This window comes from Dioscorea cayenensis, chromosome 20 (assembly GCF_009730915.1).
Source record: "Dioscorea cayenensis subsp. rotundata cultivar TDr96_F1 chromosome 20, TDr96_F1_v2_PseudoChromosome.rev07_lg8_w22 25.fasta, whole genome shotgun sequence".
In the NCBI taxonomy this organism is placed as follows: domain Eukaryota; kingdom Viridiplantae; phylum Streptophyta; class Magnoliopsida; order Dioscoreales; family Dioscoreaceae; genus Dioscorea; species Dioscorea cayenensis.
The window spans coordinates 25987630-26003212 of record NC_052490.1 but is presented as its reverse complement, the minus strand read 5'-3'; the positions used below and the strand labels follow the sequence as shown (position 1 = coordinate 26003212).

Genomic DNA, 15583 nt, shown 5'->3' with positions numbered 1-15583 from the left:
ACTATATTGCCTTCATTAAAATTAAATGATAATCATAAATTTAACAGAGTTAAAATGACATAAAACACAAATAAAATCATCCTATAGGGGACTCCATTGCTAAAATCATTTATTACAAATTAGTTTTTTCCTGCTTCAATTTTTTTCATCTTGTTGATCGCTTTATAACAATTTTGCCTCATTGTCAGATACAATTATGCACATTAATCAAAGTTTATTAAGTCATAAATTTAATACAAAATTATCATAAAAAAAGTGATTATAAAAATTACCTTTAGCTCAACAACATCAACATAGTCCTGAAATATTATTTGTTGGAATAAAATCAATTATAAAAATGTTAAATATGAAAAATTATTATTTAATAACCAAAACTAATTTGCTTTAGACAAACCTTATTATTCAAATAAGAGATTCTAATTCTTCAATTCTAGATAACCATTATATATTTTTCTCAAGAAACACCTCAAGATCTAGTGGCGAGAGTCTCTAATGTGCGGGAGAAAAAACCAAAGATCAATGCCCGCGCAGGTGCCACCCCCACCCCCTTGTAAAAAAATATAATAATAAAATATAATAATAATAATAATAATAATAATAATATATCAGCCAAACAAGCTCCGTTGCATTTGCATTAAATTAGGCTTTAAAAGGAATTTGTTTCCGTGTACCCCTCAACAAGCAAAGCTCTTCAAAACACACTGAATTGGGATGGACAACTTACACAATTCATCATTTATTTCTTATAAAATACAAAGTCAGTGATTTTACCTGGACCAAAGGGAAAAGAAAACCATGGCAAAATTAATTCAGAGCATGAAGACAGGCATTTATGAGAGCGCAAGGCATTCACAACTCTCCCGCAAAACTCAGGAGTTGCAGTCATCGACATATCGGTAATGAACTCGCTCACAAGAAGTTCCTTTGTGTGGGGCCAGATGAGAAGCGCGAGGTCAAACCCTGCCCCATGTTCTTCGAATCCAAATCGACCTTTTTCCGACCTGCTGACAAATCGGTCTCACGGTCCCATGGTTTCCAAGGGTGTGCACCAACCCATTCTTCTTTCTCGGGCTGCTTTGATTTCTTTTTCGGTTGTTTGCCCTTTGCTTGATGCTTTTGGAGAAGAGAGACAGATCGCTTGGAAGCATTATATTCATCAACCAAACTAGCATTTGAGCTTCTTTTGCTGTTCTCACCATCCACGTCAGAAATTGCTTTGGCTTTGTTGTAAGCTTCTAGATAGCTGTATCAGAAATTTTAGTGTTCAGGGTTCATAAATCATGAAAAATGAACTAGCATGAGAAATTATCCAGTTCAGGATCTTAGTCACGAAGACAAACGAAACTTGAAACAGAGAATCACTATCCAGATTCTAAATATTGTGGAAAAATGAGAGCATTGTGAAATGTAAATAAGAGTCATCTTAAAAGTTCAGTTAAGGGTATCGTCAGTAATTGCTGGTTATCATGGATTATCAAAATTCAAGCCAATAAAAGGAGTAGTGATAGCACTAACAGTAATAACAATTGATTCAAAATTAATAATAATGGCATAAACTACATGGAAAAACAAATGGATTAGACCCTTCTTAAAAAAAGTATACTTATGATGGAACATACTTCCACTTCCAGAGAGTGATGCAACAAACCAAGGAAAAAACAATCGAACTACAGATGAGCAATTTGCAACTTTGCCAGTGACAAATTATTAGGAGCTTTGCTGGTAATGTTGCTCAGAAATTGTGTTGTTACCGAAATCACATGAGCTGTCAGTTAAAAATTACTAGATACTCTAACTAGCAACAGACATGAGGGATTAAAATCATACTTCAGCTTTGCTTTTTCTGCTCTGTCACTGGGGGAGTCGGTCCACACACTAGTATCACCTCGTCCCTCTTTGCCTGTTTTGCTAAATGATGTAGACTGTCTAGGCGGCATTCCTGGCTGTCAAAGAAACATTACTCAGAGAACAAGATATACTTGAAACGGAAAATGGAAACAAAATCATAGGATTACAAAAGCCCTTACTTTCCTCTCAGGAGGCAATGTTGTCATCCATTCATCTCTTTTGGGAGCTTCTTTTACTACTGCCAGAAGTTCTTCATCTCCTTCAAGGCTTATACCTGCCAACATTATGTGCTTTTAAGGTGATGCCATACCCGGTTTACCAGCACTACAATGTTAACATTTCCTTTCAACAGCATTCAAAGAATTAAAACAAGAAGATGCTGCACCACTAAATACCCAAGAAACCATTGATGAGCAGTAAACCTTACCAATACAAAGACAGACACATCATTAACAGGTAGTACGATCATAGATATTGTTTGGATAACCTGGTTTGAAGTTCTATGGATAATGTTCCTTTATGGATTGAGGATTTATGACATCCATTTCACGTGATAATTCCTATAGTCTTATTTGCAGGCAAAATACTAAGAAACTGACTATTAGAATAAAGACAAGGGAGGCACTAATGAGTAGCCAGCTTCAACAACCTGATATTCAGATAAAGGAAGCCAATGAAACATGATGCAGGTGCTATTGCTTCCAGCTCCTAGAATTTGCTAGGCAGAATTAAGAGGATCAAGGTTTGCTTCTCCACGATTTCAGCTATATCATCTGTTAGAAGTGAAGGAGAGCTTAGTGACAATTAGGGTTGGAAAAAAAAAGTAATGCTGGAGCTCAGCATGGTGTGCCATAGCAGGGTTTGCGTAGCTTCAGTTCTAGGCTACAAAATGCTATGCAGGTTTTTCCTAAAGAAAACATGTTTCTTGGCCATCTATAGTTTAGTTTAGTTTCTGCTAATTAAAAAAAAAAAAAGGCGCAATTGATGAATAGATTAATCCAAATATAGGCCAACTTGACAGCAAAGGCAAGTAAAAGGAAAACGTGAATCAATTATTTAGAGTCTGAGATCAGCAATTCCATAAACAAAAGCGTAGAGTTGATTCATGGTCATCCTTCACCACAATTATGGATACACATTTATCACATATAAAGCCTTTGAACATAGATGAGGAACATAAGTCTTCTATCTTCTATTATAGTCATCAACCTCAACTCCGCTAGCTCAATAAGTACATGTTCTAGCTTTTTTATCTAAATGCAAGAAAGATAAACCTTTTCCAATAAGTGATCTTAAATATAGATAGTGTAGCATACACAGATTTAGACCAATCTTTCTCCCATTATCCATGAAAATAGCCAGTAAGATTTGGTCACACAAACACTATTCTTCTTCTAGTCAAAGAAATAGCCATTTGATTTTGGTAAGCCTCCTACAAAATCGAGAATAAAAAATTCACAAGTATGCGAGCTCAGCTCCCAATGGTCACCAAACCGCTCATAAAATCCAGCACATAGTACAAAAGGCATTTTTTTTTTTTTTGGCAAATACTTTTGGAGCACTCCTGATGCAGCCTCAAGTTAAATTGGCTTGCAGAAGTTTAGTGAGAAAAAGGATTTAGGGAATAAAGGAACAAAAAGGAACATGACAATGAAATCTGCAAAGATAGAGATAGGTCAAGCAACAGAACCTCTTGCTAGAGTCACACCAACATATTGCTAGAAGCTTGATTCCAATATGTTTTCTTAAATGATGCAATGAGCTTCTTACATAGAGGAGTAATACAATTATGTGAAAGGAATCATCTCATTTCTTATCCTAGACCTTAAAAATAGGGATGATAAAAGGAATGACCTCCTTCCATTCTAGACTCCTATGAACATTAAATCACAAAAAGTAATGATCTCCAGTAGTTATTCTAGACTTCAAGGATAGGAACATAATTGTCAAAGGTGTGCCTAAGGCGCAAGGCACACAAGGCTCAAAGACTTGCGCCTTTATGCAAGTCAAGCAGGCGATGTCAAGAAAGTGCGCACCTCTGTGCCTAGGAGCTAGGCCCCAAGCGAGGGCTTAGGCGTGCCTTCATAGCATCTACCAATTTTGTTACGTTTTCTTACTTTTACTCTGACTTATAATCTTGTCCACACATCTTGGTGACTGAATAAAAAAAAGAGCCTACATAAAATTAAAACATGCAATAAAAATCTACTTAAAATTAAGGCAACCACAACCAAATAGAACACAATGCTCAGCACTTCAATTCAAGGCCATCAAAAGGGAAAGATAAGGTATTTGCTAGTTTGAGAACCCGCTTAATTCTTAGAGATGATGGTTCGAAGATGATCATTTAGATGAAGAGAATGGTAAATTTGAAGAGAAAATTAATAATGTTAGTAGTGATGATAATGATGATGGACTTGATGATTTCGATGATAGTCACTAGATTTTATTATTCGAGTTAGGGCTTAGGACTCGATGCATGCATTATATCATGTTATTGCATTTTGTATTGAACATTTGAAAATTATTTTGTGTGTTATTATGTATGTTTTTATGTCTTCTATGATATTAATCTTTAGGGCATTCTAAAAATTTAAAACATATAATATAATATGAAAACTATTTTTCAATTTTTTTTTTATTAGCACGTCTAGTGTCTCTTAGGCACGCCTGTGCCTTGTGCCTTGCGCCTAGGCCCCAGGACCCTTGCACCTAGTTGTGCCTTACACCTCTGACGACTATGGATAGGAATGACGCTAACTCCATACTCTACCTAAACCAAGAATGATTTGAATTTCAAATCCTATGCACTGTATCTTCTCCCTCCACCCTCCCCCATTTGAGTAGAAGAAAATTTTGAAGGAAAAAGCTCTTCAAAAAAATTACTCACATGACTCATATTTCCCTCCCTTGGCCGTGTCATATTACTAACAATCTTCTTCAAATTACTGTCAGATTACCATACTATAGTCACGCCAACATGTCAAGTCACAAGGTGTGCTAGATATGGCCTTTTTTAAGTTAGGTCACATCAGCATATCACTTCATTCCTGATGAATAAGAACTTCAAATAGCAACAAGAAGGTGCCAAATAGAGGAAAAATTCAGAATAGGAAGGATTAGAAATGCACAATAAGATTTTTATTGCTATAAAAAGTTAAAAAGAGAACCTTGTAATTGTCTCCATCTAGCAGCTTCCCTTAGTTCTTTCAGCTCAGCCTAGATGACAAGAAAGATTACCAAACACAAGCAAAGAATGAAAAATATTTTCAAAAAAGCTGAGAATTGAAAGAACAAGTCTTTCAGTAAACTATGAACGAGTGAAACTAACTTTAAGTACGAGAGTTGGTGCATTTATTTGCAGTAATCAGTACTAAAAAATGAGTCAAACCATGATGAAATTTTGATGATCCTCTAAATATCAAATTAAAATAGCAGAGACCTCTAACTAAGTCAGAACCAAGGAAAAGTGTAGAACAGCACATACCTCAAACTGCTCTTGTTCTTCTTTAAGTTTGATCTTCTCATCAATGGCCTTTCTCTGAAAAATAATTATATTGGGTTTGAGAATATATATATATATATATATATGATGCATGCAACCATCAAGATTCTTAAATAATTAAAAGTTCAGAGATATAGCAAAACCAGTGAAAATGAAAAGCAAGCTTGCTTAAACAACTTCAAAGCAAGTCCTATGCTACTGAAATTTTTGTGTTCTTTTAATGCAATACCGTGGGTTCACATTCCTTGCCTTTTGCAGTTGAAGATAAAGTTCTCCCATTGCCTTGAACATCATTCTTACATTATTTTATCTTGTAACTATTTTTGGATAAGTTGGACATATGGGTTATTCCGAGCCATATAAGATAACATAGAATCTCCACATCATTCTAAGCTTATGTGACAAGATAAGCAACATGACAAACAAAAATTTTACAAAACTAAGAATTATGTGAGCCTAAAATAGATGCTTCAGTTTTTCCACGTGAACAGATTTTGTGAGCCACATCCAGATGTTTAATTTATTTCTCTAATTAAGTGCTTAGTAAGAACTCAAAATTTCAACACTAATAAAAATTAATACATATATATATACATATTCATGTGCTTTATCAATAGTTGAAATTAAGAACTTCAAGCATAACGAGTAGTTATTTATAAAAGATGATCACTTTTAAACATATAAGAGTTCCTTGCATATACAATACTTCCTTTGAATGGAATTAGATGAGTTTTAATGAAATTAAAATGCTTTAATCTTTTTGTAAATGTTCCTAGAGTAAATTCATGTCTCTTATGTACCTTGTGATATAAAACACAAGATAGAGTGCAAAGCCTTCAAAACCACAAATTAGACCATAGATAGCAATTTCCAAAGAATGAGAAATTAACGTTTGGGTGGGTGCATCAGACTCACTTTGAAGGCAATCAATGCACATAGGAGAAGCAATTGAGTTCATGAGGTCAATACTCATGGCATTAAAAGTTTGTGATGATTGAGTGTTAAGAGATACATGCTTGGCCTTGTATTAAATATAATATGTTGTTGTATATGTTGTTGTCAAGGAAAATATCAGTCAGAATATCACTGGGGAACTCTATCATGATGATATTTTTCAATGAAGATAGGAATGTGGCAGCATGCAAATCATCAAAAGTAGCTTCACATCTTCTTGGAAAACACACACTTCCCAATTTTATGTAACCAGCATCTGTAAGGTATGCTAGCCATGTTGCAAACAATCAAGTCGTCATAGCAATGCTACAGTTTAGAATTGAAGATTTGTGGCATAATTAAATAATAGAGAAAAGCCTTTCTTGACATGTACTGCACCACAAATTAGTGAAGAATAAAATAATGGGACTAAGATCAACCATGCCCAAAGCATATCTTCTAGAAACTTTGTATCTGCAAGGGTAAAGATCTAGACACTAACCCTTAGGCCTAGCACCAGCTGGAGGATAGAAAAAAAGGCTACAATTGAGACCTAGAATTGCCCCATAAACTGAGATTCACGAAAAGAAGAATTCAAAAGATTGCCCTATCACTGACACTCATGAAAGTCTTATGCTTTAAACAAAAATACCATTGGTTAATTACATTTCAAAGAAACTTCTATAAAAATGTTTCAAGCACTTTCCAATGGAATATTATAGGTTTCTAGCAAATCAAAAGGAATATTAAATATACTATAAATTAAGGAAACGCAAAGGATTTCTTTAGCACGCATACAACATGATCATATAAATTAATAATTATGATTAGAAGGTCAGATGTTTCAACAACTTTTGATGATAAATTGGAAGCTTAAGACCATGGCCAATGGAAGAAAAATATTTAACATGGTGTCCACAGATAATCTTTCAATGGGCATCGATTATAGATATTAAAGATAGTTCAAATTATTAAAACTGGCAAAAAATGTGAGTAACCCAATCTAAGTAATTTAAAAAACAGAAGGAAAAAGATAATCAGATATTGCTACCTCTTAACAGAAGGTAAAAGCAACAAAGGCATACATTACTTCCTACACAAACCAACAACTTTTTAAGAGTCGAGAAACATACCTTGTCAGGATCCTGAAGGTCTTTAAAAGCTCGGTTTAATATCACAAAAGCCTGGTGTGCTTGCGGGTGGGAGCATTTGTCAGGATGAACCATCAAAGATAATTTCCAATACCTAAGAGAATGTGTTAGAAGCATTGTGTTGATAGAAGGTTACATGTGTATTCAACATGTCAATTATAAGCGGCAATGTTGTAAATAAAGGAACCATCACTGCAAGTGCTATTCAACTGAGCAAGAGAATACTGATAGCTATACATAAAGAGGCTAAGCAAAAAACGACTCGTTATTTAAGTATTTTGCTAAAACCTACAGACGCAATAAGTAACTGAAAATTTGAAAACATTCTTGTAAGTAGAAAAACTATATCTGGTAGTAAGCAAATGTGATCACCTCTTTTTTATGTTATCAAATGACATTTTCCAATTCACCGCAAGCACATCATATGGTTTATCAACCTCAGCCCCAGCAATTCGTGACACCTGATCAACATCAAGCATAAGCTCAATTCAAGCATTAGGAAATACAGCTATCTAAATTATCAGAGCAAGAAAAATAACTCAATTAGTCAACGTGCAGACTCAAAGAACAGCAGAATAACTACTAGACAATCAAATACTAAATTAACAAGTGGTTTGGAGTTAAAATAGACAATAAATCCGAATATGGTAGTATTCCACAACTGCTTGGATATAACAATTGTAAGGGAACCAAAATCAGGCCTATCCAGCTCCCAATAAAAAATGGCATATATAGGGTAGATGACTAGATGTGCCAGAGTATCTGCCACATATTAATCTTAATTGCTTCAAAAATATCACAAAATATTTGCTTGGGTCCAGTCAATATAAAATGAGACAGCTATGGCTTGTTGTCCAGCGAAATGATTCTTCTTCCTTGACATATAAGCAACCCACCAGTGATGCAACTTAACCACCATGTCCTTGTATCTGATGATATCTAATGATGTTGCTCTTAACTGCTCCAGTGGATTTAGCACTGATCAGTGCTAAGATGTCGTATGTTATGCTCACATGCACCAAACACAACAAGTTCTCTTGCTTAATTTATGGAACAAATTACTACAATGACCCACACACAATATTATTTAATTTTTCTTGATAAGTTACAGTAGTAAACTAAACATGGATATATATGATAATTAAAAAAATACTTATGAAACAAGAATGGTCACAGCATAATTACATATTGTTGCTCATTGAGCTACTGGTTGACTCTAATCACTCAAGTTTTCTTTTTATCCGTAGTCACTTCACTTTAGCATGCGACCAAAAAGTATCACTGTCACAAAAACTAACGATATGGAGATTGTTTTATCTTCAAGAACTTTTCATAAACCAATTGACACTCCTAGGAAATAGATTCACATCTTGCTTGTTATAATAATTTTCATAGAATTGATCACAACATAATTACATATCGCTGCTCATTGAGCTACTAGTTTATAATAATCACTCAAGTTTTCCTTCTATTCTTAGTCGCTTCACTTTAGCATGCGCCCACTGTTACAAAAACTATCGATATGGAGATTGTTTTATCTTCAAGAACTTTTCATAAACCAATTGAAATTCCTAGGAAATACATTCTCATCTTGCTCATTATAATAATTTTCATAGAATTGCTTGGTAGGAATATAAAGAATCTCTCAACCATTAATACTTATCAAAGACCTTCATATTTTACTTCAATAACTAAACCACTCGAGCTAATTAGTTCATATTAGGAGGGTGTTTGCTTCAAGGAGAGTAAATGGGGAAATCAGAAAAAGTGCTTTGCCAGGCTCCCGGTTACCCCATTTTCTAATAGTCTAAAGTTAGCTCGAAACCATCCAAAGTAGAGGGAAGTTATATTCCTTTATAAATACTGATTTCATGAATTCATCACTTCCTCAAGCAACACCAGAAGGGAGACTCTACTGTCAACTTACCCCCAACTTCATAGAAGTGTCATTCAAACTCACTTCCCACTTCCTTTATTTCACCACAACCACACACAGCCCTAGTTATGATAATTATGCATGGTTTAGTAGCACTTGTTTTCCATGTCGTTGCTACAGCCATAATATAGCACATGTATCAGATCAACTATAAGGTATGAACAAAAACAAAATGATGAGACACTCACAATCATTCCATCATCAAAAACATATGGCTAGTCAACTCTAAGAAAAGGGCATCAGAAAAAACCTTGGTCTACATATGAACTTACCTTGAAAGTTCAGAGATCAAGTGTAAAAACATCATTTGCCCATAATTATTAAAAAGAATTAAAATGTAAGAACCGTATATGGTTAACCATGTCAAGTACCATCATCCTACTTTATAAAGATTAAGTTTCAATAGCAATGGCAATTGACATGAACAAAACAGTAATAATTAATAATCTAGGTTTATAGCATATAACCAATTCCACCCACTAATTCAGTAAGAAAGCATAAAAATGAAAAATGAAAAAGGCTTTTGAAAAGAACATCCTGACTTATCAATTTCTCATCAGAAAAAAAAAAAAATAAAAAAAATAAGAGGACAAAAAATCATTTATTATGACTAATAAAAACCTGTGCCTGTGACTTTTTTGCAAAGAAAACCTTGGAAGCCAAAGTTGCAAAAGCATGTTGGATAGCAAATGTAGATTGCAATCAGGACAGTGTTGTTATCCTAGTAAGCATGAATTTTGGATATTTTATTCAAGATACAAATAGAAGCTGCTAACTAATACCTCTTCAAACCTCTCAGCTTCATTTGCTGATTCAGCTTCAGCAACAATAGCAGGTGGGGGAGGGCCTATAAACAAATCATTATCAACTTCTTCTTCAGCTTCCCTGAAAGTCCAGTATATTCACAATACTTCAAGAGGAAATAATAAGATGATTAAAAATGCACAAATCACTCAATATTTTCATTCATGATAAACAGGTGTCTGAGAATTATATGAGAAGAATAAATAATTAATATACAGAAAAAAAGGAATTAGACATGAATTAGAGTATGAACAGTTACAAACTTGTGTAAATACTATGGCAGAATATCAATAGAACATACCTCAGCGTAGCCTCTGCTTGTGTCAATTCAGCAGCTGCAGCCAACAATTCACGAGATGGCATTTCAGGTCCAATCACCCTGCAGCACATTATACGACCACTGAGAAACAATATGGTACAGTAAAGCCTCTGATACTGAAAAGCCCTGATGCATGGCATGCAGCTACACTATAAATATCATGGTACAGTCAAACATCTGAAAGTGAGACCTCTTGATGCATAACATGCAGCCATAATACAAATAATGGTAATTAGTAAAAGCATATATTTGGCAAAAGCATTTTTATCTTTTTTTGAGAAATGTAAAAGGTCAAAAATCTTGTCTATGCACCTTTGAATTAAGAAATGATTTAACAAAGTAAAAAGGCAGCATACATAGAGAATAAAGAGTAATGCAAAGACTGCAAGAAATTGTCGCCACTGATATAAAAAATTTTAATGTATACTTTTATTTTGACAAATGAAGAAAGGATCCGAGTGGGAAAGTAGTGAATTACATTACACTTTCAACATGTAAACCAACTGTAGTAACATTAAAAATTGCAAAACAAACTTAAGAACAAATTAAAAAAAACTATTAGGTAGATAAAACCCATACACATCCACGCACCTCAACAAACTATATATCTACATCACCCAAAAAGGTGTGAATCATATTTCTATCATGTTTAGCCTCATTCTAGAACCCAAAATATGTCATTTAAAGCCCATCCATTGCAGAAAGTGGTCTTCAAACCTAAACATTGATCACTAAGGTGCACATTAGATGTTGTGATAGACCGGTCATGCCCAAAGTAAAAATGACCAGCTGGATTTCAGAATCTCAAAAATGGAAAAGAATCAGAGGTTCGTATAGGCTAATATTTTTTTTTAATTGTTGTTTTTTTTTTTATTTTTTGGTTAGATAAAAGGGCTGCCTTTTCCACAAATGGTGCATACTTAAATCTGTCCTGGTTTTATCATATAAATATGTTATTAGTGTTTTACTTACAGCCACACATAAATGAACAGTGGCTTCAATACATGCACTAAGAGTGCACAAAAAAGACTCAAGAAGAAATTGCACAACACTGGGACAACAAAAAAAAACTAACTACAACATGGAGCACATAATGCAAGAAAATCAAAGATAAAACCATACCAATAAAATAGAAAGTTGAGGACATTCCATAACTAATCATATTTTTACCATTAGTCAGGCAGGGAGGGTAGAAATATATATAAGCAAGCTTACCAATTTAGTCAAATTACTATATCAGTGAGAGCAAAATTCTAGAATTTGCACGAAGCAATACCTAATACAGGATCAGAGGATCAGTGATCTATAACAAAGATCTCAAGCTTACATAGTCAAGCATGATCCAGTCTTGTAGCCTTTCTAATCAGATGTTAAAGCATACTGAAGCCCATTTACATTCTCACATAGTCATTAACACATCACATTTTATAATGCTCAAATTTTATGGAGATCGGTCAATTAGTTTGCTTACTGATACTTCAATACAAAAATGGACCTGATAAGCACTATGATAAAATAATAGACTAGTGGAAGATACTGGATCACATACAGGTGCATAGTTTGAGGTTATAGATGATTGTGTGAATTTATATAACATGCAACTATAGTTTCAATAAAAGGAGAAAGATGAGATGTAATCCAACTACCATTATATCAGGAAATAGGCATCTGTGAAAGTGGATAATTTGGCATGTCAATTAAACTTTATCTGATTCAACAACTTTCGAGAGTCATAATTCTCAAAGTATTCATGTAAATTATGTCATTGAAGCCATAGCCGCCATCTTTTACAGATTTTGGGCATATATATAAAAGCATAAAAAGGTGTTTGCATTAAATCTGGTGAGTTTAAACCTCAGATAAGGAAAAGTTGCACAAGAAGAATTTGTGCAAGTTTACTGTTTTACATTGTGTGTGTGTACAAAGTTTGATGGGGCGTACAGTGGTATAATCTATGCAAAAGAAATCCAAAGCTCAGTAACTATATATAAATAGCCATCTAGAGTAGGAATAAGAAATCACAATTAAATAATGAGCAAAACCACTACAAGCTAAGCACATTATGTTTGTGTCATAGATCCACTATTCAATACATGATTCCACTCATCAGTAAATAATCATCAAAAAAACAACAAAGAAAGAGTCAACAAATGCAACAGAGCAGTATTGTTTGACTAGTGGACAATTTAGTAAAAACTATTGATTACAGCATACCTTCTTCTAGATGGGGCAGAATCCTTCTCCTTTGGTCCATCCACCAGTACTGCAACATCAACAACTTCTTTATCATCCACCTTAGCTTGTTCATTTTGTGACCCAGAATTCAAAAACTCATTATAATCTTTCGGCTTGAGATAAGATCTCAATGTTGACCCAATGACCTCCAAAGTAGGAACACTCAGTGGAGGAAGCAAGAAAATTCCTTTTTCATTCTGATCAACGTTTAAAGATTGGAAAAGTTTCTTCAAAAGCTTCACCAATGATTTCTCAGAAATTCCTCTCAAATCAACTCCCTGCCCATTATCAAGCATTTCAAGAAGCTGCAAAACAACCCAAAAACATTCAGCATGAACCAAAGGACACATAAAATACACACAGTCCATGATTAAAAAATACAAATATATTGTCATGAAAAGGATATAAACTCAATTACTAATAGTTTGGAAAAAAATCACATTACAGCACACGAAAAGAAAACCAAAACAAACAGTGATAACAGGGCTTAAAGTCTAGGCTTGACAATCTGAGAAAGAAGGAAAAAAAGCACCTGTTTCAAATCACTGGCAACATCAGGGTATCTATCAAGGATGAGACAGAGCACCGATTCAGGCTCATCAAGTTCGGGCTTGGGATCATCACTAGGGCTAGACCTCCGCTTCTCTTTCCTCTTATCCTTGGCCTTCCTGGATCTCTCACGTCTCTCCTCCTCCTCCTCCTCCTTCTTTGAGGATCGTCGTTTGCTGCTCTCTTTGTGGCGGCTAGATTTCTTCCTCCTCCTTCTTCTCTCTTCCTCTGAGCTCTCGCTGTCGGAAGAGGAGGATGTGGAAGGGGAGCGCCTCCGTCTTCTATCCTTGGCCATGGATGGGATTCTCTTCAACTGCTCTCAACTTCCCTCTTCCATCTCGCTGTTCAATCTCTACAAATGGTTTATTCAGGCCGGATCATTTTAATTATGATAATTAAATAGTTTGATCAAATAATTTAACTTGAATTATTTTTCGCTTTATTTACTATAGTTAATTGTTCACATTAATTATTTTATCATTGAAGTGGTAAGTTTAATATTCATACCATAATTGTTCATGTCTCAAGGAATGTTATCATTATAATCTAATTTTCACGTATTTTTCATTAAAATTGTTGAGAAATTTCTACATGAAAATAGGGGCATCGGAAAATTCTATCATGTGATGAATTTTCCTACTCTAATTTTCATGAAAATTGTTGAGGAAATTCTGTCATGAAAATTATTTTTCATTACAAACCCCCCAATTACAAACCCTAGATTACCCAAATGACAACCGCATCAACCCAAAAACCAACCTCTCCGTAGGTCCCCAACCCAATGCATCAAACGGAGAAATAAAAAATCACCAGCAGATTAGATAATTTCAGGAAAAATTAACTAATTACCTACAAAAATAAAAAAGAAGGCATTGAGAGAGATAGAGACTAAAGTCAAGGGACCTCGAAGAAATCAAAGCTCGCATCAACCATGGGGCCATGAGGCCGTGAGAGATCAAACTAATGTGTAACTAACTAAAGAGAAACTTGAGAGGCGGCGGCGGCGGCGGCGGCGGCTAGAGTCTTGGAAGAGAAGACGGGGGAGAGAAGCAGCGGTTATGGAGAAGAGGAAGAGGACTAGAGATTAAAAAGGGTTTGTGTGTGTGTGTGTGTTTTTTTTCTTTTTTATTTTTTTAAATATATATATATTGAAAAATCAAATATTATTAAAAAATTGAACATGCTGAGTGAATAATATATAAATTACAAATATTGATAAGTAATATATTATATATCTATATATTTTGGGTTTCAAATAATATATATATATATATATATATATATATATATGTTTATATAAAAAAAAGAGTTTTAATTTGAATAAAATTGGAAGCATTATCCCCGGATAAAAATAAATAAATTTGAATTTAAATAAAATTGATGGATAATGATATATAAACAAAATTTTGGGTTTATCCATGCTTAAAAAAAAATTTGATTCTGAGTTTAAATAAAATTTTATGGTGATTAAAAAAATAATAAATAAATAAAAATGATTTTTAGAAACTCAAATTTAATCCCAATTCGGATTAAATATATATATAATAAAATTTAAAATTTGAGTTTAAATAAAAAATTTTGTCTTATTCGGATAATGATGTCTGTTTATATGGTTTTCTTTTTTAAATCCTAATTCCATTAGGAATTTATTATTAAAATAAAAAATAATAATAAGATATTTAAAAAAAATGAAAATGAATAAAAGAGAGAGAGAAAAAGAGGGAGTTTGAAGTTTTAAAAAAAATTTAAATTAAAAAAAAAAAGAAGGGATAAGAATTGAAAATTTTTGAATTTAAATTTTGAAAAAAATTCTCACGTTATTGATGATTTTTCTGGGGGTGTTGAGGATTTTTGAGAGCAGATCGCTAAAAAAAGAAAAAAGAAACAGGGAAGAAAAAGAAAAAGAGGTTTTGAGAAAAATAAGGAAGAAGAGAGCAGAGAGTTTTTAAAAACAAAAGAGAAGAGGACGAAAAGAGGAAAGGAAGAAAAGGCCTTCGGCCTCTACTGGAAGGAAACGGAAAAATTTGGTGAAAAAGATCATCGGACACCCAAAGGTTCCTCCCACAGTATTCAACAAGGTACACCACCTATTTTCCATCCAAGAAATACACAATAAGAAATATATATATATATATATATATATATGGCAAGAGGGAAGTCTTGATGTATGCATGATTGAGCATTTGCATTCATACCATGGCTGACATGGGACCCACCTGATCATGATAAGTTTTTTTTAAGATTAAATGCATGCCATGCACGTCGTATATATGTGCATGTATTTGTGAGGATATGCAAATATG

The 15583-nt window shown here is 33.8% G+C and overlaps 1 protein-coding gene and 1 non-coding gene across 3 annotated transcripts; both read right to left on the bottom strand.

Annotated features, from left to right (window-relative positions):
* Positions 1–688: 688 nt before the first annotated feature.
* Positions 689–14363, bottom strand: LOC120251555. 2 transcript variants are annotated; one of them, XM_039260113.1, is made up of 12 exons: positions 14184–14363; positions 13264–13632; positions 12711–13036; positions 10479–10556; positions 10156–10258; positions 7810–7898; positions 7420–7531; positions 5336–5389; positions 5019–5067; positions 2028–2122; positions 1828–1943; positions 689–1243 (listed from the first exon to the last, which is right to left on the bottom strand). In XM_039260113.1, the coding sequence occupies exons 2-12, from the start codon at positions 13573–13575 to the stop codon at positions 910–912; spliced, it is 1668 nt and encodes a 555-aa protein (XP_039116047.1). In that variant the 5' UTR covers positions 13576–13632; positions 14184–14363; the 3' UTR covers positions 689–909. The 2 variants fall into 2 exon arrangements, with proteins under 2 accessions (XP_039116047.1, XP_039116048.1); XM_039260114.1 differs by having other exon boundaries at positions 13264–13621.
* On the bottom strand, positions 9609–9674 carry LOC120252459. The gene has a single exon (XR_005533993.1). It is a non-coding gene; the product is annotated as a small nucleolar RNA snoR101 (small nucleolar RNA).
* Positions 14364–15583: the final 1220 nt, after the last annotated feature.